At 49.0% G+C, this 23,775-nt stretch overlaps 1 protein-coding gene and 1 non-coding gene across 16 annotated transcripts in view; one reads left to right on the top strand and one right to left on the bottom strand.

Annotated features, from left to right (window-relative positions):
* KDM2B (lysine demethylase 2B) overlaps positions 1 to 23,775 on the bottom strand; it is a 122,557-nt gene extending 98,782 nt beyond the window's left edge. For 2 of the 15 annotated variants that reach the window (XM_073790041.1, XM_073790042.1), the window contains exons 1-4: positions 22,236 to 22,265; positions 21,425 to 21,569; positions 18,391 to 18,469; positions 17,154 to 17,200 (exon numbers count right to left, since the gene is read on the bottom strand). In XM_073790041.1, coding sequence (XP_073646142.1) covers positions 17,154 to 17,200; positions 18,391 to 18,469; positions 21,425 to 21,569; positions 22,236 to 22,250 — 286 coding nt within the window. In that variant the 5' untranslated portion in view covers positions 22,251 to 22,265. Of the gene's footprint in view, positions 1 to 17,153; positions 17,201 to 18,390; positions 18,470 to 21,424; positions 21,570 to 22,235; positions 22,298 to 22,630; positions 23,102 to 23,561 lie in introns of those variants that run through there. The other 13 variants (XM_073790043.1, XM_033836854.2, XM_033836859.2 and 10 more) reach the window with 13 other exon arrangements.
* Positions 15,885 to 15,956, top strand: TRNAE-UUC (transfer RNA glutamic acid (anticodon UUC)). Its single transcript has one exon. It is a non-coding gene; the product is annotated as a tRNA-Glu (tRNA).

Here is a 23,775-nt window from a genome sequence, read left to right as displayed (position 1 = left end):
AAAGAACCCACGTGCTGCAACCAAGAGTCTGCATGCCGCAACTAAAAGATCCCACATGCCCACATCTAAAGATCCCGCAGGCCGCAACGAAGATCCCACATGCTGCAACTAAGACCTGGCGCAGCCAAAATAAATAAATATTTTTTTAAAAAAAGAAAACGGGAAAATGATTAATTTTATGTTATGTAAATTTCACCTCAATAAATTTTTTTTTAACGCAATTCTTCTCCTGAACAGAAGAAGGATGTGGGTAGAAAAGGCCTGTTTTTTACTTTTTTGAGCACTAACAAGGTTTCCAGACCCCCTCTCCCCAACACAATCCCCAGGGCTCCCTGTGCACACTCGCCCCACTCTGCTCCTAGCCAGGTACAGGTCCCCAGTTGACCCACCTCGGCCTGCCCCACCCTCAGCCAAAAAGGGAAGTCAGGACTTGGAGTGGTTAGAGCCGTGAGGAGCAGCTGGGGCTGAGCAGGACAGGAGGGCAGAGGCCTGGGGGTGGGAGAGGCCGAGGGGCTGTATCTGGAGCGCTTCTAAGAATAGCTTCCTCGGTGTGCAGGGAGCTCCATCCGGCTCCCCAGGTGTCCTGGAAGCCTCAGCTGGTGGGAGGAGTTGGAGTGGGAATAGAGGGAGGAGGAAGGGAAGTCGGTTCTTCTGGGTGCCTGGGCTCCATAAACCTCCAGGGAAACGCAAGTGCACCAGTAACCCGATTCAACCCCACTGGGTTCCAGCCCACAGGTGAGGATGAGAAATGCAGGAACATTAGCACACTTCCTAGGGAAGCAGAACAATACGGATTGAAGTGACCGTTGGCTTAGGAGTCTGACGAATCTGAGATAAAGGCCAGCTCTGAAGCAAACAGCAGTTGAGGAAAAGTTTCTCTCCATAAATATATTCCAGCCAATAAATGGCAAAGGAGGGACTTCCCTGGCGGTCCAGTGGTTAAGATTCCACGTTCCCAATACTGGGGCCCCAGGTTCGATCCCTAGTCAGGGAACTAGATCCTGCATGCGGCAACTAAGAGCCTGCATGCCGCAACTAAATATCCCGCGTGCCGCAATTAAGACCCAGAGTAGCCAAATAAATAAATAAATAAATATTTTTTAAAAAAAGGTTACGCTGTGCTTCCACTGCAGGAAGCACAAGTTTAATCAGATCCCTGACTGGGGAACTAAGATTCCTGCATGCAGCATGGCATGGCCCCCCCCCCAAAAAATGGGGGTGGGCGGGGGGAGGAATGACAGAATTAATTAGACCATCACCACTTTGCAGCCCCTGATAAAATAATGGAAATAGACATCAATGACTGCTAACAACAGAGAGAGAGGGAGAGAGAGAACCTAACATGTGCCTCCTGATGGATCTATGAGGCAGTCAGAATAAAATGAATGAACTAATGAATGAATGAGTGAGAGAGACAGACTGTGAATCTGATCAAGCATCTATATCCAACTACCAATTTACAGAAACAACAGAGAATGGAAGAGCATGTTAAGCTACTCCAAGGCAAAATCCAGGCAATGAAAAATTCTACAGGTCAAACAATCCAATGGGAGATAGAGGGAGAGCCCAGAGATTATTAATAAGAGACTGAAAAGGCACCTCAACCAATCACAATGCAAGACCCTTATTTACACTCTGACTCATACAACTGTTAAAAAAAAAAAAGTAGGGGGATATCCCTGGAGGCAGAGTGGTTAAGAATCCGCCTGCCAACGCAGGGGACATAGGTTGGATCCCTGGTCCAGGAAGATCCCACATGCCGCGGAGCAACTAAGCCCGTGCGCCACAACTACTGAGCCTGCGCTCTAGAGCCCATGAGCCACAACTACTGAAGCCTGCGCGCCTAGAGCCCGTGCTCCGCAACAAGAGAAGCCACCGCAGTGAGAAGCCCGCGCACCGCAACCAAGAGTAGCCCACGCGCACCGCAACTGAAAAAGCCCGCGTGCAGCAACGAAGACCCAATGCAGCCATAAATAAATAAAGACCACTTTAAAAACAAAGTAGGGACTTCCCTGGTGGTCCAGTGAGTAAGACTCCGCACTCCCAATGCAGGGGGCCCAGGCTGGATCCCTGGTCGGGGAACTAGACCGCATGCATGCAACTAAGAAGTCCGCATGCCACAACTAAAAACCTGGTGCAGCCTAAATAAATAAATAAATATTTTTAAAAAAGAAAGTAACATTTATGCTATATATGAAACAACTGGAAATTTGAACAATGTATATTTACTCATTTTAAGGAATTTTTTAAATTCCTTAGTTTTTAAGGTTCCTAGTTTTTAAAAGACTAGGTGTGAGAGTGCACTCCATGGTCCTGAGCATCCGTCTCTTGCTTCAACAATGTTTGGAAGGAAAAGACCCAGGGACGCCCATTTCCCCAGCCTCCAACCACCCTCCAGCCATTTTTCCAGTGGTAACCTTCAGAACGAACCACTCAGGCATCAGGGGCCTCCAGGACCAGCCAACATCATTTTTTGCGCTTAGCTCCTTATTACCGATCAACTGTGAGCTCCCGGATGCGTCAGAAATATTCCACCGCAGTGGAGGCTGCCATCAACCGCCTGGTAAACATGCATCTGAGGGCCTCCTACACCTACCTCTCTCTGGGCTTCTATTTCAACGGTGACGATGTGCCAGGGGGTGACTCTGGAGGGCGTGGGCCACTTTTTCCACGAATTGGCAGAGGAAAAGCACGAGGGCACCAAGCACCTCTTGAAAACGCAAAACCAGCGTGCAGAAGCCACCCCAAGATGAGTGGGGTAAAACCCAGGACGCTACGGAAGCCACCATTCTCATGGAGAACCTGAACCAGGCCCTTCTGGATTTGTATGCCCTGGGTTCTGGCCATGCAGCCCCCCACCTCTGTGACTCCCCGGAGCCACTCCCTAAGTGAGGAGGTGAAACTCATCAAGAAGATGGGTGACCACCTGACTGACCTCCGCAGGCTGGCTGGTCCCCAGGCTGGGCTGGGCCAGGATCTCTTTGACACGCTCACCCTCAAGCAGGACTAGGAGACTTTGAAGCAGCCTTTGAAGAGACCCTCTGGTGTCAGGGCTTCTGCCTGAAGCCTCTCAATGCAGCCACTGGGCAGCTTTCTAACCATCTTGGAGCCCTCTCCCAAGCCTTGGGCCAAATGGGAACAATGAAGCTTTTTGAGGAAAAAAAAAAAAAAAAAGGCTAGGTATGATAATGCTATTGTGATTACGTTTTTAAAAACCCCTGCTCTTGTAAATCAACTATACTATATACATTTAGAACTATATACTGAAAACTTTGGGGATGAAATGGCATGATGTCTCAATACGCTTCAAACATTGCACAAAAAGAGGAAGGGGATGGGGGGACGGAAGGGGCAAGACCACAGATTCATGGGTATTGGGGCTGAATGATGGGTACACAGAAGTTCATTATACTTTGTCTATTCTTTTTTTTTTAGATTTTGTGATCTAATAGAATTTTTTTCTCTTAGTTATCTACTTTATACATATGAGTGTATACATGTCAATCCCAATCTCCCAATTCATCCCACCACCACCACTCCACCCCGTCTGTCTACTCTTGTTACTTTTCAAAATCCTCTCCAATCAGAAGTATTTTTATAAATTCCAGCTGTTACTAGCTCTATGGCTTCAGGGACTCACTTACCCTTTCTAGACTTGGACGGTCTTTAGTTGTAAAACGGGCCCTTCAATGTAAGAGAGGCTAACACCATGTCTGGCACATGGTAGGGTCTGCAACACATTTACCCACCAGCTACTAAGCAGGTATGGAAATATCCATGTGGCTCTGAATACAAAGTGAAGAGGGGGGCTTCCCTGGTGGCGCAGTGGTTGAGAGTCCGCCTGCCGATGCAAGGGACATGGGTTCGTGCCCCGGGCCGGGAAGATCCCACATGCTGTGGAGCGGCTGGGCCCGTGAGCCATGGCCGCTGGGCCTGCGCGTCCGGAGCCTGTGTTCCGCGGCGGGAGAGGCCACAGCAATGGGAGGCCCACGTACCACAAGAAAAACAAAACAAAAAACAAAGTGAAGAGGGTCCCAATCAGACAGAAAGTGAAAGGGAGCTCTTTCTCCCCCATGTGGACTTCTCAGAGAGACCAATTTCAGCTCTGAAGCCACAGCCCCAACCAGGCTCGTTATGCTCACTTGAAGAGCCAGGCTGGAGGCACAGGTGCCTGGCTTGTTTCTCCATCAGTGATGGCTCACAGGAGACCCCAGAATGAGCAGTGGGAGCCTCAAGGGCCCTGGGACAGCGCCAAGAGCCCTGGACTGAGCCCTAGTCCCAGCAACCCTGACTGCCCCTGCTCTAGGCCTCAGCTGCCTCACATGAAAAGGCAGGAAGAAGTCGGCCTTTATAATTTTTTTTTTCATTGCCGCAGATCTCTTCCTTCAAACAGAAGCTTTGATGAGAGCCAAATACATAAATAAAAACAAGCAGCTCAGGCTGAAGTGGGAAGGGGGTAGGAGTTCAGAACTGGATTCCTGAGATTTCCCTTTGAAAACCACTGGGTTAGGTCATTTTTAGGTCCTCTTCCAGGGCCAACACACTGATTTTTAGCCTAGTTTTTCTTCTAGGTACTTTTTATTGGCGTATAGTTGCTTTACAATGTTGTGTAGTCTAGTTCTTAAACACTCAGATCATATCCCTTAAATATGAACTGGGCAGAGGAGAAGGAAGGAAGAGGGAAGAGATGGAGACGCTCGCCCAAGGGGTCACTGGGGACGCTTGAGGCCTGCCAGTCCCTTCCAGGCTGAGCTGGGAGATTAAGCACCGGGCCTCCATCTTCTCAGGTTCCAGTCCGGTCTGCCACTGGTGGCAAAGGGGAGCTGGGCACAAGCGCTGGGTCTCCGAGCGGGAGGCAAGTGGCCCAAAGGGACAGAAGGGACAGATGGGTGCTAAGAAGGGAATGTGGTACTCCAAGTCCTGGGGAGCAGCCACCCCTAGGGCAGGGGACAGGGACAAGGTGCCTTTTGGAGCCTGCAAGGGATCCACAGCGCTGAAACTCAGGCTCCTGAAGTCAAGGGGTTACAGGAGAAATTTTCCACATCAGAGCGGTGCCTGGAGTTCCTAAGTAGGCCACCTGCTCAGCAGCAGCCCCTCCCCTCCTCATTGGTTCTCTGAGCTCACAGGCTACACACACATCCAACAAATTCCAGCTGCAGAAATTAATCCGTGGCCCCATGGCCCTTGCTTTGAAGGCTCCATCAGTCAGTTCCAAGAGCCACGGGCTCAGAGCCGGAAGGAGGCTGTGGAAAGTCACCTTGAAGGCCAACATAAAGCATGCACGGGCACTGACTCCAAACCCCCACTGAGCCCGCTCTTCAGAGACTGCACACAAGTGTCCCACGTCATAGTTCTGGAACGTTCTCTATCATCTTCAAGCTTCTGGACTGGTTTTTTTCTGCTCCTTGGGAATATCTCCTCAACCACCTCATAGAGCCAGAGTTTATTATCAAGAGCACTGGCCATCGTTCAAATACTGCTCCACTACTTCAGTGGAGTGAGGCCTTAGGTACATCCCTGAACCGCTCTGGGCCTCTGTTTCCTCACCTGCAAAGTGGGGATAATAGGACCCGCCCTAGTGGCTTCACACAATTATTGGAAGCACTTTGTAAACTTAAAAGTGGGGATCCTAGTGAAAACGCTGTCCCAAATTGAAGGTGCAAGGGTACAGGAAAGAGAGGACACAGGGCTGAGTCACTGCACAACTTGAGACAAATCGCTTCCCAGATCTAGGCCTCAGTTTCCTCTTTGTGAAATAAGAGGATGCTTGCAAAGGTCTGCAGGCTTTCCCTAAGCACTAATATCTTCTGACCCCCTCAACTTTTAAAATTATCCCCAAGACAAGGACTTCCCTGGTGGCACAGTGGTTAAGAATCCACCTGCCTAATGCAGGGGGCACGGGTTTGATCCCTGGTCTGGGAAGATCCCACATGCTGCGGAGCAACTAAGCCCATGCGCCGCAACTACTGAAGCCCATGTGCCTAGAGCCCGCACTCCGCAGCAAGAGAAGCCACCGCGACGAGAAGCCCTCAGCTGTAACGAAGAATAGCCCCTGCTCGCCGCAACTAGAGAAAAGCCCATGAGCAGCAACGAAGACTCAACGTGGCCAAAAGTAAATAAATAAATAAATTTATTTTTTTTTAATGGGGCTAGTGATAAATAGGGTTTTATGTGATTGGACAAAAAAATATAGGACAGATTCTCAGCTTATAACAAGATCTTAGTAAACAGTAGTTAACACTATTATTTACACTCTGAGGAGCTACCCCACAGGGGAGTGATTCCTATTAGGCAAATAATGGACAGAAGCAAATACAGTTTCCCTAGGCCCCTAGCACAATCAAAATCAAGATTTTGATTACAGAGCACTAGATTTCTAGGAAAAGGGAAACAGAACAAATCAATGAGGCGGGTATTTCTCTTAGAGAGAATACATACCTGAGAACATAACTGAACCCCTCTGAAACCCTCCTCCCTTGGGATTCTCAGCTCTCCTGACCTCATGTACCTTCCCCTCCTAGCATTTCTATCTGTCCTGTCAGGTGGATGCCTCCCCCACATATCTGTCCAACCTTAACATCACTACTGAGCTCAAATTCAAAGTGTCTAGAACTGAACTCATCTTTAACCCCACCCAAGTCTACATTTCCTCTTGGATTCTGTTACAAGCTTCACTTCCCAACTGCTGACATTCAAACCTATGTTTGAATCTGATGTGCCATCTACTGTCTGGGCAACTTACAAGTAACTTCTCTCCAGGCCTCAGTTTTTCTCACCTGTGAAATGGGAAAGCAAGACTAGGCGAGTTCTAAAAACTCTTCCAAAGTTTAAATTTTTTTATTATTATTATTTTTTTTTTTTTGGCAGCACCACAGGGCTTGCGGGACTTAGTTCCCCAACCAGGGATCGAACCTGCACCCTCGGCAGTGAAAGCGCAGAGTCCTAACCACTGGACCTCCAGGGAATTCCCTAAAATTTTTTGAAGTCTATGATTTTAAACCAACTTTAAAAGGTCTAGGAAGGAGGGAGGGACAAATTAGGAGTATGGGATTAACAGATATAAGCTACTATACATAAAATAGTAAGCAAAAAGGATTTACTGTATAACAAAGGGAAATATATCCAATATCTTGCTTTTTGTGTTTTTTTATTATTTTTTTTTAATCTTCATTGGAGTGTAATTGCTTTACAATGCTGTATTAGTTTCTGCTGTACAACAAAGTGAATCAGCTATAAGTATACATATATCCCCATATTCCCTCCCTCTTGAGCCTCGCTCACACCCTCCCTATCCCACCCCTCTAGGTCGTCACAAAGCATGGAGCTGATCTCCCTGTGATATGCAGCAGGTTCCCGCTAGCCATCCATTTTACATTTGGTAGTGTATATATCCAATATCTTATAATAACCTATAATGGAAAATGTATATATATATATGAATCACTTTGCTATATACATGAAACTAATACAATATTGTTAAGTCAACTATACTTCAATTTTTAAAAAAAGATTAGGAACTTCCCTGGTGGTACAGTGGTTAAGACTCTGAGCTCCCCATGCAGGGGTCCCTGGTTTGATCCCTGGTCAGGGAACTAGATCCCACATTCATGCCACAACTAAGAGTTTGAATGCCACAACTATCGAGCCTGCCTGCTGCAACTAAGACCCAGAGCAACCTAAATAAATAAATATTAAAAATAAATATTAGTAATAATAATAAGGTCTGGGGGGGCAAGGATATATTGGGAGACTGGGATTGGCATATATACACTACTCTATATAAAATAGATAACTAATAAGGACCTACTGTATAGCACAGGGAAACTCTACTCAATACTCTGTAATGGCCTATATGAGAAAAAGAATCTAAAACAGAGTGGATATATGTATACATATAACTGATTCACTTTGCTGTACACCTGAAATTAACACAACCTTGTAAATCAACTATACTCCAATAAATTTTTTTTTAAAAAAGGGTCCAAAAAATAAAATAAAAATAAGGTCTGGGGACAAATCAGCTACCTTTGATTTCTAAGGAGTAATAATTTAGTCTTCTCCCTAAATACCACCAGTCAAGGGCAGAGCCCATGTCTGACGAGTCTTAGCACCTCCTGCAGGGCCAGACACAACACAGACACCTGGTAAATTTGTGAGTGAAGAATGAATGGACTGGTGGCGCAGTGGTTAAGAATCCGCCTGCCAATGCAGGGGACACATGTTCAAGCTCTGGTCCGGGAAGATCCCACATGCCACAGAGCAACTAAGCCCGTGTGTCACAACTACTGAAGCCCGCATGCCTAGAGCCCGTGCTCCACAACAAGAGAAGCCACCGCAATGAGAAGCCCGTGCACCGCAACGAAGAGTAGCCCCCGCTTGCCACAACTAGAGCGAGCCCCCGCACAGCAACAAAGACCCAGTGCCAAAAATAAATAAATAATTTATAAAAAAAAGGAATGGAGGAGGGTTAGGATTAGAGTAGGAAGTCATAAAGCAAAAGCATGAGCTTTGGAAGCACCCGGGGCTGGGTTTGGATCCTGTCTCCACCGCCCACTAGCTGTGTGAGCAGCTCCCTCTGAGCTTCAGATCCCCCATCTGGAAAACAGAACATAACACTTACTTTATGATTATTGGTGAGGACAAAATGAGGTCATATGGTAAACATACAGTAAAAGATAGGTGATTACTATTCTAATGGGATGAATAAATGAATACTGAATGAGGTGATTTGTCATGAAGATTTTTTAAGAAAAGGGGCCAAAGAAAGCATCAGTTGGCTTGGGTACCCTCATTAGACAGAAATACAGTAAAGAGATAATATGCAAGTCTCGCCATAGCCATGGGCCCTCCCAACCCTCAGTAACATAAGAACAGACAATGAGTGGGGACACTGTACTTTATGGATACGTTTTCTCAGAGGGTTTAAAGCACCTTCAGAGACAGCAAGAATTATCTCTTCCCCAATCTCCCTATCCCCCCAACTCCCAACCCATAGATGTGAAAATATCCCAGTCTTTTTACATGAACTCTCCTAGCGATCCAGGGGGTGGGGGGCACAGATTACAGCATCAAACAGACCCACACAGATGCAGTCACCTGATTCACAACAAAGTCACCTGATGCAGTGCCATGGGGAGAGGGTGTTTCTTCAATAATGGTACTAATCAACTGGATATCCATATAGGAAAAAGAAAGGATCTTGACCCCTATCTCATACCAAGCACAAAAATCAATTCCAGATGAACTACATATGTACATGTGAGAGTTCAAACACCAAAGCTTTTCAAGAAAAACATATGAATATCTCTGTGATCTCAGAGTATGCAAAATTTTCTTAATTTTATGAGACACAAAACAAACTAATGGACCAGAAAGCGCTAAATGGTCTATGTTAAAATGAAGACTGTCTGTTAGTTCAAAGACATCTTTAAGAGTGTGAAAAGTAGGAGATGATTTTGGAATATGTACTAACATCCAGAATACAGAAAGAACCTTTATGTTATGGGCTGAATTGTGTCCCCCCAAATTTATATGTTGAACTTCTAACCCCCAGTAACTCAGTAAGTAACCGTATTTGGAGATAAAGTCTTTAAAGAGGTAATTAAAATGAGGTCTTTAGGGTGGCCCCTAATCCAGTAAGACTGGTGTTCTCATAAGAAGAGGAGATTAGGGCTTCCCTGGTGGCACAGTGGTTGAGAGTCCGCCTGCCTATGCAGGGGACACGGGTTCGTGCCCCGGTCCGGGAAGATCCCACATGCCGCAGAGCAGCTGGGCCTGTGTGAGCCATGGCCGCTGAGCCTACGCGTCCGGAGCCTGTGCTCCGCAACGGGAGAGGCCACAACAGTGAGAGGCCCGCATACTGCAAAAAAAGAATGGCCAGAATCGAAAAGTCTATAAATAATAAATGCTGGAGAGGGTGTGCAGAAAAGGGAACCCTCCTACACCATTGGTAGGAATGTAAATTGGTGTAGTCACTGTGGAGAACAATATGGAGGTTCCTTAAAATACTAAAAATAGGAACTTCCCTGGTGGCTCAGTGGTTAAGAATCCACCTGCCAATGCGGGGGACACGGTTTCAATCCCTGGTCCGGGAGGACCGCACATGTCGCGGAGCAACTAAGCCCATGTGCCACAACTACTGAGCCTGTGCTCTAGAGCCCGGGAGCCACGACTACTGAGCCCATATGCCACAGCTACTGAAGACTGCATACCTATAGCCCGTGCTCCGGAACAAAAGAAGCCACCTCAATGAGAAGCCCGTGCACCACAATGAAGAGTAGCCCCCACTCCCTGCAACTATTGAGAAAGCCCGCACGCAACAAAGACCCAATGCAGCCAATTTATTTATTTATTTATTTATTTTAAAAAAGAGAAAAATCTTAAAAAAAAAAAGGGACTTCCCTGGTGGCACAGTGGTTAAGAATCCGCCTGCCAATGCAGGGGACACGGGTTTGAGCCCTGGTCCAGGAAGATCCCACATGCCGTGGAGCAACAAGCCTGTGCACCACAACTACTGAGCCTGTGCTCTAGAGCCCACGAGCCACAACTACTGAGTCCACGTGCTGCAACTACTGAAGCCCACGTGCTCTAGAGCCCATGCTCTGCAACAAGAGAAGTCACTGGAATGAGAAGCCTGTGCACCGCAACGAAGAGTAGCCCCGCTTGCTGAAACTAGAGAAAGCCCACGCGCATCAACGAAGACCTAACACAGCCAAAAAATAAATTAATTTAAAAAAAAACCAAACACTAAAAATAGAGTTACCATATGATCCAGCAATCCCACTCCTAGGCATATATCCCGAAAGACAGAAAGCTCTATTTAGAAAAGATACATGTACCCCAATGTTCACAGGAGCACTATTTACAATAGCCAAGACATGGAAATAACCTCAGGGTCCATCAGCTAATGAATGGATAAAAATGTGGGGTGTGTGTGTGTGTGTGTGTGTGTGTGTGTGTGTGTGTGTAATATATATATATATAATATATACGCACACACAACGGAATATTACTCAGCCATTAAAAAGAATGAAATAATGCCATTTGCAGCAACATGGATGGACCTAGAAATTATTATAGTAAGTGAAGTAAGTCAAAGACAAATATTATTATATCAATTATACATGGAATCTTAAAAAAATGATACAAATGAACTTATTTACAAAACAGAAACAGACTCACAGACATAGAAGACAATCTTATGCTTATCAAAGGATAATGTGGGGGAAGGGATAAATTAGGAATTTGGGATTAATAGATACACAGTACTATATATAAAATAAACAAGAACCCACTGTATAGCACAGGGAACTATACTCAATATCTTATAATAGCCTATAATGGAAAAGAATCTGATACACACACACACACACACACATAGGTATAACAGAATCACTTTGCTGTACACATGAAACTAACACAACGTAAATCAACTATACTTCAATAAAAAAAATTTTTTTAAATAAGAAACAACCTCTAAAATAATGAAGAAAAGACTTGATCAAACATTTCATAAAAGAAGATATCCAGGGGCTTCCCTGGTGGCATAGTGGTTCAGAGTCCACCTGCCTATGCAGGGGACACGGGTTCGTGCCCTGGTCCGGGAAGATCCCACATGCCGCGGAGCGGCTGGGCCCGTGAGCCATGGCCGCTGAGCCTGTGCGTCCGCAGCCTGTGCTCCGCAATGGGAGAGGCCACGACAGTGAGAGGCCCGCGTTAAAAAAAAGAAAAGAAGATATCCAAATAGCAAATAAACATATGAAATGGAGGTCAATTTCGTCAATCATTAGAAAAATGACAAGTGAAACACAGTGAAATAGAACTATACTCCCATCAGCATGGAGGCATGACTACAATGAACATGATGAACACACCAACTCTGGGTAAGGATATGGTGCAATCAGAACCAGAACAATCCGCTGGACAATTACTTGACAGGATCTACTAAAACTGAACATATATGTAAATTCTGACCCAAGCAATTCTGCTCTTAAGTATATGTCCAACAGAAATGCATCCATTTGTTCACCAATCATGCCTAGAATGTTCATAGCAGCACTATGCATACAACCTTAAACTGGCAGTTACCCAAGTACCCACTAATAGAATGAATAAATCAATTGTGAAATAATCACATAATGGAAAACTATATAGCAATGAAAATAAATCATCTACAACTGCACACAACAATATGGATGAATCTCGTAAACACAAGGTTGAGTGGTAAAACGCCAAAACCAAAAGAGGACAGACACCCTGTATGATTCCACTAACACAAAGTATGAAAACAGGCAAAATTCATCCACACTATTAGAAGAAGCCAGGACAACAGTGGAGGGAGTGACTGGATGGGAATTCAAGGGGGGTTTGACCCTGGGCTTCCAATTACCCTGGTGTGTTCAATTTGTTAAAATTATACAAATTTTCACAACAGGATTACTATATGTGCACTTTTCTGTATGCATATTAGACTTCAAGAAAAAAGCTTTCATTTTAAGCGCACAGTGCCACCACTTTTTGTTTTGGTTCTTTAGAGATGAGGAGCTAAAAACAGAGGCTAGGTGCCGGTCTTCCAGCAGGCAGATAAACAGGGCTGACAGAAAAAAGCCCAATTTTAGGAGATTAGAGAAGAGTCTGCCCTAATAGCTGGCTGTGCACCACCCGCTTCTCAGACAGTCGCCTCCCAAGATACAGGGCCTGGGGAGGGGACAAGAGGCTAGAAGACAGGCTGAGATCCCCCACTAACTACGAGGGATGGTCCAGCCTCCCCCATACTCTGCCATCCACAGCAGAACTTTCATTTGTGGGAATTCCCTGGTGGTCTAGTGGTTAGGACTCCACGCTCTCACTGCCGAGGGCATGGGTTCAATCCCTGGTCGGGGAACTAAGATTCCGCAAGACATGTGGCATGGCGAAAAACAAAAAAGAAATCCCATTTGTGTTAGGGACATGGTTACGTCACCCAGCAACCCTGGGGAGTCACTCCTTCCCCACTCTCAGTCCACATGGTTCAGCTAGGCTGGGTGTGGGATTTTGCTCCCCATTTTAGCTGCCATGTGGAGAGAAACTTGCCGGAGAATGAAGCAGAAAGAGGAAGCCAAAAAAAGGGAAGCAAAAATGAAAAGTAGGAGCCAAGATCTTGAGATCTTCTTGGCACACCTGGATCTAGAAATGCCTAAGGTCACATCCTGAACCTATTACGTAAACCGCTGAATTCTGTTTTGCTTAGGACAGATTGAGTTACATTTGTCACTTATGTCACTATGACAAATCTTCCCCTTCACCACTCTCCAGAAGCCTGTGTGCACTCTCAGTGGGAATAATCCTACCCGCTGCTAACTGCCATTACAGGCATCCCTCACGGGGCTATACCTTTACAAAGCATGAAAATTCACCAATCCGTTCGATCATTACAGAAATGCCAAGAGACATAGGCTGCAGGTATTACTACTATTCCCACTTTTTGGGCGGATTTTTTGGCTGCATTGTGCGACATGCGGGATCTTAGTTAGTTCCCCGACCAGGGATTGAACCCATGCCCCCTGCACTGGGAGCAAGGAGTCTTAACCACTGGACCACCAGGGAAGTCTCACTATTCCCGCTTTCTTTGCCATCCTAGACTTTTCTGAGAGCCGGCAAGGACGTCAGGACCATCTAATTGAATCCTCTCGCTCTCACAATGAGAAGAATGAGGCTCAAGGAAAGAGGCAGCCTGGATACAACCAGAGAATAACAAAACTACAAAGGGCTTGAAAATTCTTCAAAAGCGTGAGGGCAACATTACTGAGACTGTGATGTTCCCTGATCCCCAGATTTGAGAATCTGGCTTTAATCCTTGTCCATAAAGAGAACTTCATCGGATCCACATTCTGCCATTAGAATAATAATGGGGACCATTTCGTCATCCGCCATAATGCTAAGCATTCATTCATTCTCTTACAGGATCCTTCTTTGAGGCAGGTTCTGCTCTTAGCTCCATTTTGCAGCTGAGGAGTAGCTTGCCCCAAATCACTCAGCCAAGTAGCAGAGCTGAGTCCCAACAACAAAGGCTGGGGGTGGGTTGAGGCACCAGAGAGAGTCACCTGTGCCAAGATTTGATTTACGGGGTCCATCACCCCATCTTCTGCTCACTGCTGGAAGGCTGCCTCCTTCTGTTCTGATGTCCACTTCCTTCAGCATTTCTAGAATCCAGCTTAAAAAAAAAAAATCTATCTCCTGAGCAAGCCCTCACCAGTTAACTGAGATCCTTCTGTCAACAGCAGCACCTCCTTATAGCCAACTGGTCCTCCTTCTTCTTTTTCTTTTTTTCCGCCACATGTCATGCGGGATCTTAGTTCCCCAAACCAGGGATGGAACCCGCGCCCGTTGCAGTGGAAGTGCTAAGTCTTAATCACTGGACCGCCAAGGAAGTCCCTGGTTCTCCCTTCTGAGTTAACACATCTCTGGGTCAATATTCAGGCTGGGGACTTCCCTGGTGGTGCAGTGGTTAAGAATCCACCTGCCAATGCAGGGGACATGGGTTCGAGCCCTGGTCCGGGAAGATCCCACATGCCGCGGAGCAACTGAGTCCATGCACCACAACTACTGAGCCTGCGCGCTAGACCCCGCGAGCCACAACTACTGAGCCCGTGCACCACAACTACTGAAGCCCGCATGCCTAGAGTCCGTGCTCCGCAACAAGAGAAGCCACTGCAATGAGAAGCCCATGCACCGCAACGAAGAGTAGCCCCCACTCGCGGCAACAAGAGAAAGCCGCGGGCAGCAACAAAGATCCAACACAGCCAAAAATTAATTAATTAATTTTATAAATAATAATAATAATTCAAGCTGGATCTCTGCACACCCACTGGTCAGCTGCCTTCATTCTCCATACAACCACAAGAGTCAGCTTTTATAGAGCTTAAATCAGATCACATTACTTCACACCCACCAGGATGGCTAGCATCAAAAAGAGAGAAAAAAATAAATAAATAAAATAAAATAAAATTTAAAAAAAGACAGACAGGGCTTCCCTGGTGGCGCAGTGGTTGGGAGTCCACCTGCCGATGCAGGGGACACGGGTTCGGGCCCCGGTCCAGGAGGATTCCACATGCCGCGGAGTGGCTGGGCCCGTGAGTCATGGCCGCTAAGCCTGCACGTCCGGAGCCTGTGCTCCGCAACGTGAGAGGCCACAACAGTGAGAGGCCTGTGTACCGCAAAAAAAAAACAAAAAAAAAAAGACAGACAGACAGACACACACACACACACACACACACACACACACACACACACACACAAGACAGACAATAACAAGTGTGGGTAAAGATGTAGAGAAATTAGAACCCCCGTATGTTGCTAATGGGAATTTAAAATGGCGCAGCTACTTTGGTAACTGTCAGAGGAGATTAAATGTAGTTACCCTATAACCCAACAATTCCCTTCCTACGTATATACCCCAAAGAAGTGAATATGTATGTTCACACTAAAACTTGTACATGAATAGTCATAGCAGCATTATTCATAATACCCAAGAAGTAGAAACAACTAAAATGTACATCAACAGACGAATGAGTAAACAAAACGTGGTCTATCCATATAATGGGATACTGTTCGGCCTTAAAAAGTAATAAAGTACTGAGACTTGTTACAACATAGATGAACCTCGAAAACATGAGGCCAAGTGAAAGAAGCCACACACAAAGGACCACATATTATGATTCCACTTTTATGGAAAATCCAGAAGAGACAAACCCACAGAGGCAAAAAGCAGACTGGCTGTCAGGGGATGGAAGGAGAGGGGAATTGGGAGGTACAAGGCTCACTTTGGGGGTGATGAAAATGTTCTGGAATTAGTTCGTGGTAATGGTTGCACAACATTGTGAATATATTAGGAACCACTGGGGAATTCCCTGGCGGTCCAGTGGTTAGGACTCAGCACTTTCACTGCTGTGGCCCAGGTTCAATCCCTGGTCAGGGAACTAAGGTCCTGCAAGCCATGCAACGTGGCCAAAAAGAAAAAAAGAACCACTGAATTGCACACTTTAAAATGGTTAGATGGTGAATTTTATGGTATATGAATTCTATCTCAATTTAAAAAATATTTTTAATTCCCCCCCCAAGAAAATAATCAGATCACAAAGCTACCCACCTCACCACACTTTAAAACTCCCCAGTGGCCTCCCATCACCCAAGCAGTTAAACCCAAATTCCCCACCAGGGCCTAGAAGGTCCTATGTGGGCCTGGCCCTGCAACTTCTCCCACCTCTCCTACTACTTCCCCCCCTCACTCCTTCCACCCTTTGCCCTTGTTCATTCCTCCATCTGGAATGTTCTTTCCCACAGCTGGCTTCTCATCAGTCAGGTCTCTGTCCAAACGTCCTCATCACCTCCACCCAGAGGCCCTCCCTGACCACCCCCCACCTAAAACAAAACACAGCTCCAGCAAGCTCCACCCCATTACCCTGCTTTACTTCTTCATATCCCTTATCACCCTCTGAAAAGACGTAAATTTTTTTTAAACTATTTATTTCTTTGTTGCCTGTCACTCCAACCAAGAGGGCAGGGATCTTGTCTGTCCTGCTCACAGCTGTGAATTAGTGTACCACGTAGGAGCTACTTGAGAAACACTTCTGGAAAGAATGGATGTATCGACCAACTTCCTGTAAAATCTGAAAGGCAGCCCACTACCTGGTCAGGAGTCCGGGGCACTCAGTGAGTCCAGCCGAGCTCTGCAGGTGCTCAGCGCCAAGCCCTGCCCTAGACCTGTCTGGAACCCTGAAGAAGCAGGAAGAATGATCCCTCCCCTTGAAAGTTCTGAAAGTCTTTTAGGGGTCACACAGCACCCAGTGTTTACCCAGCAACCCACAAACAAACGCAAAGGAGAGAGCTAAGATTGCCTTGATGACACCGAAGCTGGAGGCTAGGGTCCAAATCAGCCTCATACAACTGCACTGGCAAACACCCTCTAAAACAGCTTCTTACGGCTTTGCAATCTGACCCGTTCTCCAGAATGAGATGGTTGCAGCTCACACCTGCTCCTGCCTCCTCGCATGGGAACTTTCTTTGCAGAGGCAGTTAAATATCCAAAGAGGCAGGTGGTATAAGCCTCGTCCCCTGCCACTACCACGCCCCCCCAATTCAGCATCTCTGGGCCACGCACACACACAGCAACTTACCCACTAGGAGTTTGACATCTCGGACTGTGAAATCAGGGTCAGGCATCCTCGAAAAAGAGGAACACAGACATTTGATGAGAAGAAATAACAGGGTTAGACCCAACAATGGGGGCAGAGGGAGGCCATTTTTCCAAGAGAGTTGCCTGGTTCTCATGCTGGGAGTCCAAAATGGGATAACTCAGCGGGAGGGTCACCCCCCAAACCGGTCAGCAGCTTCCTCACCTCAACGGCAAACCAGACCCTCACTCTCCCTGACACCTGAACTCAGCACAGCTACAGAGAAGAGGATGGACATCCACCGACCCCCTGCCACATGTCCGGGGAAGACTGAAGTGTGCCGCCAGAGTTGGGCATTCAAACGCTTGCTTTCTTTTAGGGTGGGCAGCCCTCTCTGTGGCTCCTCTTCTAGAAAATACTCTCCATAAGGAGTTGTATGGAGGGTGGGAGGGACCCCTTTTAAGTTTAGAGGAAAAAAAAAATATCGCACCAATTCCAGGGATTTGGTGACACTGGCTATGATGACTGTGATGAGGTTCACTATTAATTAATAGTGATGCCAAAGGTTTAATTTCTGTTGGTAGGAATGACTGGCAGTAGATGCTGTGGAGGGAGGGAGGCTGTGATGAAGCCCTTAGCTTCCTCCCCCACCCCTGCCCAAGGGGTGGAAACCTGTTCTTCCAGCCAGCCTCCGGATGGAAGCTCTGAAGAGAATGTAAACCAGACAAGACACCACGGGAGGCAGGTGCTGGGGCCCAAGCCGAAAGGGGAGACGAGGGCCTAGCATCCTAGGAAACACACCCTCCACAGAAAAGGGCCAGTTTCCCACATAGTGCAAGTCTGAGTAGAAAATATGCATGTAGGCGTCCTGCCTCTGGGCCCAGAAGCTGGCCAATCCCTTTGCAGCTCAGGCCCTGCCTCAGTTTCCTGATTCAGGGGGAGGACACAATTCTCTTCAGGAAGTCACTGTGTGTAATTGGGGTGGGTCGGGGGAAAAAAGTCCACGCTGTTTAAGTACCCTGTGACCTCTCCATCCAAATTCTCTGAAAATCCAGACTCATCTTTAAAGAGTTTTTCCCCTCTGTCAGGCCTTGAACAAGGAGATACAATCCCCAAATAATGAAGAAAAATCCTTCTCAGTGATGAGAGGTAAAGAAAAGGGTGGAAGAAATCCATCCCAAGCTACAAACTGTGTTAGGGAAAGAGACAGGGGAAGAAGCAATTGGTTTCAGCAACTTACTTAATTCCCAGGCCATCCTTTTCTCGAAATATCAGGGGAACTCTGAGAGCTTCTCTCTGCACGTACTCATAGTTGAAATCTGTTTGGAGATTGGAATTAAAACAGGTTGGTTAAGTCATGAAGGAGCAAATGAACCATGATCCATTGGTTAGGGGAAGAAAAACGATGGAGGAAGGGGCAGGGGTTATACTAGACGCAGACACCAGCCCAAAGGGCAAGAGCTCCCTAGAAAATGACAAGGAAATGGATTAGGCAAAGCCCAAGAGAAGCCATGCCAACTATCAGCTCCTCTGCCTACTCAGTCACTGCCTGCATGCCCCACGGGTCAGAACTTGTCAATGAACAGCCCAAGGCTGGAGAGAACTGGGGAGGGAGCCTCATGAAAGAGCCCCACACAGCCCAGTTATCACTGCAAGAGAGGGACGGATGGAGAAACACATCCCAAGCTGAGCTCAGAAAGTAAAGGAACTGCAAAATTGAAGAATGCCACCTGGGAGGATCTGAAGCCCCAGAGAGGAGGCTGGGAGGAGGGTTCTCATTGTAGCCGAGCATCAGGGAAGATCTTATTGTAATATCCTGCATGGTGAAGGGGAGGGGGGAAAAGCCGGTTTCCCTGGAAACTGTGTATCTGGTGCCAAAATAACTAGGGAACTGGGCACAGCTTTGCTGCCTTAATAGTGAAATTCTGCTGCAGCCATCAGAACACTTGCTTCAGCTGGATAACCAAGAGGCATGCTCCCCAGGTGAAGACTGTGTGAAGGGGACATAGTGAGGCCTGAAGAAAACTCACCGCGTAGTTTTCCTGTCTGACTGACGCTTGTCTAGTGTAGACCCCCAACATCCTTATCCAAAGCCCTAGAGCACGAAGGAAGCCTTAGCTTCCATCCTCCTGAGTTCCAAAAGTAGGGGATCTGACCCAACCATATCCCTAAATATGGAGGTGAGGGAGGCGGAGATAAATCCTCATATCCCCAAATCCTCAGGTAACTGAAGCAATTCACAAAGGCACAAGCCCTCCCTGGCCAGTCAGAAGGGAGATAGAGGAGATCCCAGGCCACTGAAGCCCCTGCCCCAGGGAACAGTTCACTAGGGCAGCTTGGGGGAGTGGGGGTAGGGAGAGGCCAAGGCAACTCTGCTTAGAGGAGAGAGAACAAAACCAGAGCCGGGGAAAGTCCTGACCTTAGCAGCTCAGATCCCCAGGAGCTCCCAGTGAATGGGGATTCCTAAGGATTTAAAGGCAGAGAAGTTTAAGAAGCTTCTATTTTGAATCCAGGCTAAGGGCTCCTTCTGTTTCTCAGCTCCTCCCTCGAGTTTTGGGGCAAGATCTGAATTAACAACCAAAAACCCTAGAGCCCTCTCTCTTGAAAGGAGCCTGGACAGCAGATTTAAGGGCTCTCCCTCGCTGGAAACCCCCAGCCCACCCCATACACACACACCCAGAGTCCACCCCCAGGGTCAGCTTCAACTTCCTCAAATGAGCCTGAGAAAACACTGAGATCCTGGGCAGAGAATTCCTCACCAATGACCAGGAAGAGTTGCATACTGCTTTCTCCTCCGATCCGCCAAACAACTCAAGAAAAATGGGGAAGGAGAGGAATTAAAACCCCATTTGTGCTAAGGAAATTTAAATGTAGTTGAGACTAGACCCCTGAACTGTCTGGCCTCTGGGTGCAAGGCTCTCTTAAGACCTGGCAGGCTGGAAGAAATTTCTTCTTCCCTCCTCGCACAACTACCCCCTACCACCGAAGCCCGGCACTCCAGGAAGCAATGGGCACAAAAGAGAAACTTCAAAAATGCAAAGCTAGGCGGTCTCTCCTAGGAGCTAACCCCATAGCCCTAGCCACTCAACCGGAACCTGGAGGCGGGAGGCGCTTCCCAGTTATCAGCTCACTGAGGGATGGGAGGGTTTTCCAAGGGGGAAGGGGATAAACAAAATGGGAACAGAGTAATGTAAAGGAAACCCAAATGTCTGAGGGGCAAAAATGAACTTACAAACCCCAGAAGGGCATAGGGAGATGCCTAAGTAGGCAGGGCAAATCCAAAACCCCAATCCCACAGGCCAAACCGGGGGCCTTGCAGGCCTTAGACCCAAGCCAGACAGAGCATAAACTCAAAGTCTGGAAGACACTCCCAGACACTTTGCTAGTACCAGGGTCAGGGAGGTAGGCCCTGAAGGTCTCAGGCTAGGGTGACATTCCCAAACCCCAGAGGCTTCTCCAACTTCTGCTCTAAACTGGCAGGGCCCACAAGAGGGACAGAGCTCTCAAGGCCTCAGCCCTGGGAAGAGACCCTGTTTCCCAGGGGGGTGCCCCAACTCTTCACCTCAAACTGCCAGGGGGCAGCCTGAAGCCTGATGGGGCGATAACCCCCTTACCCACAGTCCCCACTTCAAGCATCAAGGATGCAGGGCTAGAGACCTCAGGCTTAAGCGGGATCCAGCCAACACCTCCAGGTCACCCACCCTGCTCCCATCTAGCAGGGCTCACAAGGTGATGGAGCTCAGCAGACCCCAGGCCTGAGGAGGTGTCACTAAGTGACCGGGGGCGTCCCCAGCGCCAGGTCCTAACTGGCAGGGCCCGAAATGTCACGGGGTTTGAGAGACTACAGGCCTGGGGGTCCCCCACCCCAATACCCTTGGGGTGCCCCAGCCCCGCTCCAGCCCATCGGCTGCACCTCGTGCAGCGCAAGGAGCTGGGCCGGCTCCGGGAGGGGTAGAACGCGGCGCACCCGCCCTCCATCTGTCTGCCCGTCGGTCCCCAGGTCCCTCAGTCCGCCGGCCCCCTGGCTCTACCCACCCTGGGGCTGGTGGTGGGCGCGGGCCGGGCCTAGGCCCACGCCCGGCCCCGGTTCCCGCCTGCCCTCCTCCCTCGCCACCCAGCCCACCCCACCCCCCCAGTGCTCGGCCTCGTTTCGTCACCGGATCCCCTGGAATGGGGGACGCGGGCGCGAAATACGAACCCAGCCACCGGCAGCTCCCTCCCCACGTGCGCTCGGGCCGCGCCGCGGAGGACTGCCCGAGGAGGGGGCGCCTCACCTTTGCCCTCCATGGCGTGCACGAAGTCCCCCTGGTACAGCTGGCTGCGCAGCTTCTCCTCCAGGCTGAAGCCGCGGACGCTGACGATCTCCTCCACGTCCGACAAGTCCTCGTTCTCGTCGTATCTCTGGCGGTCAATCGGGCGCTGCAGGGACCCAAACCAGAGAGCCCGGGACATTACTGGGGGAAGTGGGGGTCGCCTCTCACCCTGGGCCCAGCTCGAACAGGTGCAGGAGCCGCGCGCCCCCTGCACCCCACCACTGCGACCGGAGCAACTTTGCGCAAAAGCCAAAGATGCTGAAAATGGGCATAATGAGAGGGGCCAGCGCCCCCAGGGTCAAGCTGCGCCCTAAACAGGGCACTCCCCTCCTGCATCTTTGGAGGCCATGGAAGGGATATCTGGGGGAGTCTCCCTTGCCCCCCACCCCCGAGAGGTGTTAGGTTTTGCCCACTCGGCCGGGAGCCTGGTTATGTAACCCGCGAGGGGGGCTCGGCGCACGGGCTGGCGGGGCATTTGTAGGCCCCGGGAGGAGCCGCCGCAGCGCCCGGCTCGGCGCTAACAGCAGCCCTGGCGGCCGCAGCGGCAGAGCCGGGAAGCCGGAACCGGGGGCCGGCGGCATTTCTAAGACTGGAGCCGCCCCCGAGCTACGGGGGAAGCTGGAAAGCTGAAATGGAAGGGCTGAGACCCCAGCCGCCCCCGCCGACCGACCGCCAGTGCAAGAAGAAGAGATGGGAGGGGGGGTTCGGGGCTTGGGAGGGGGAGAGGCAGACGGCCCGCCACAAAGCTCCCATCGGAGACCCCAAAACGCACCAGCAGCTGTCTCATCTCCCCACAAGCGCGCGCGCACACTCACTTCCTAAGGAGAATCCCCCGCCACTCCCCGCATCCCCTGCCTCCTCCCTCCACCGCCGAGCGCCCAGCCCCGCAGCCCCCCAGATTCCGGGCGAACCCGAGCCCGCTGAGCCCCCCCTCCACGCCTTTCCCCGCTACCACCTCCCCACTTAAGTGTCTGAGACTCTGAGCCTCACAAGGGACTGGAGGAGTAAGCTGCTTGCTTCCTTTTGCATGCAATTTATTATATTTTTTTCCGGTCCTCTTGCAAAATACAGAAAAGGAAAGAAAAGGCAGCAAGAAACAACAACAAAAAAAATAGATCTATCATATACCAGATACAGATTTGGAAAAAAAAAAAAAAAGCTACACACCAATCTTCTTCCAGAGTCTTTCTCTGCCTCCATTTTTTTAGGAGAGTTCACCAATTAATTGTCAACACTCCTGCCCCCTGCATTTTGGCGGAGGGGGGAAGGAGGGAAGACCAAAGAAAACAAACCAAAAAATAAATAAATAAAGCTAGCCAGAGCCGAGATCTACAAAGTTTTGCACCAACACTTAAGCAGATCCGTTTGCAAAGTCCTAGGAAACCATTTTCAGCAGTTGTGGGGGGAGGCGTCGACGTCATAATCCCCGGAACGTAAACATTGTTGCCGATCGCGCTCCGAGCCCGCGGCCCGGCTTGGGGGGGGCACTCGGCCCGGGATGGGGGTGGGCGGGGGCGGTGGCCTGAGGAGGTGTGGGGCGGGGAGGGCGCCCGGGAGGCACCGGGCGCCGTTAGCGCCCTGGCATCGCTGTTTTGTTGTTGGGTCACGAGTGCGCCTCTGCACGCAGGCGCCGCCGCCGCCCGGGAGTTGTGTGCAGAGCTGACTTTTGGAAGGGCTGAGTTGCAGGCGGCGGGCGCATCCCGGAGATGGCGGGGCAGGGAGGAAGGGAAGGAGGGAGGGGGTGGGGAGGGAGGTGCAGATTTGCACGGCTGGCCTCAGCGGGAGGCGCGGAAATGCAAGCCGAGCATGCTGGAGTGAAAGCCCCCGGGGCCTGGCACCCCCCAAAAACGACCTCCCACCTCAATCCCTGCCCCCATTGCCCACGGCCCCCACGGGCTACCCCTCTTCCTCTTCCTTCACTCACCCCACCTCGTTACCTACGTGGCCGACCCAAATTCAAAACATTTTGTGTATATATAATTTTTTTTCTTTTCTACTACGTCTTTTTTTGGGGGATCCTCTCTAGATCCCCATAAGCGGACCTGCCATACGGAGGAGGCATTTGGGGGCTCAGGAAGAAATTAGCGCAGCTCCATACCTGTACGGACTGCATAGCTTTTAAACTCCTGGACTCAAAGATAAGGATCCACATACACACAGGTACAGGAAATACAGCCAGACCAAAGCCTTTTAAGACCCGAGCTGACCGGAAGACGTTGCCTTTCATTCATTCACTCTGCCCGCGTCTGTGGAGTCCTTTACTAGGCGACAAACCCTGCAAGAGAAGTTGGACATTTTTTAAAGGTCCCTGC

Source organism: Tursiops truncatus, chromosome 13 (genome assembly GCF_011762595.2).
Source record: "Tursiops truncatus isolate mTurTru1 chromosome 13, mTurTru1.mat.Y, whole genome shotgun sequence".
Classification (NCBI taxonomy): domain Eukaryota; kingdom Metazoa; phylum Chordata; class Mammalia; order Artiodactyla; family Delphinidae; genus Tursiops; species Tursiops truncatus.
The sequence above is the reverse complement of the archived record's forward strand: the minus strand, read 5'-3'. Positions and strand labels throughout refer to the sequence as shown.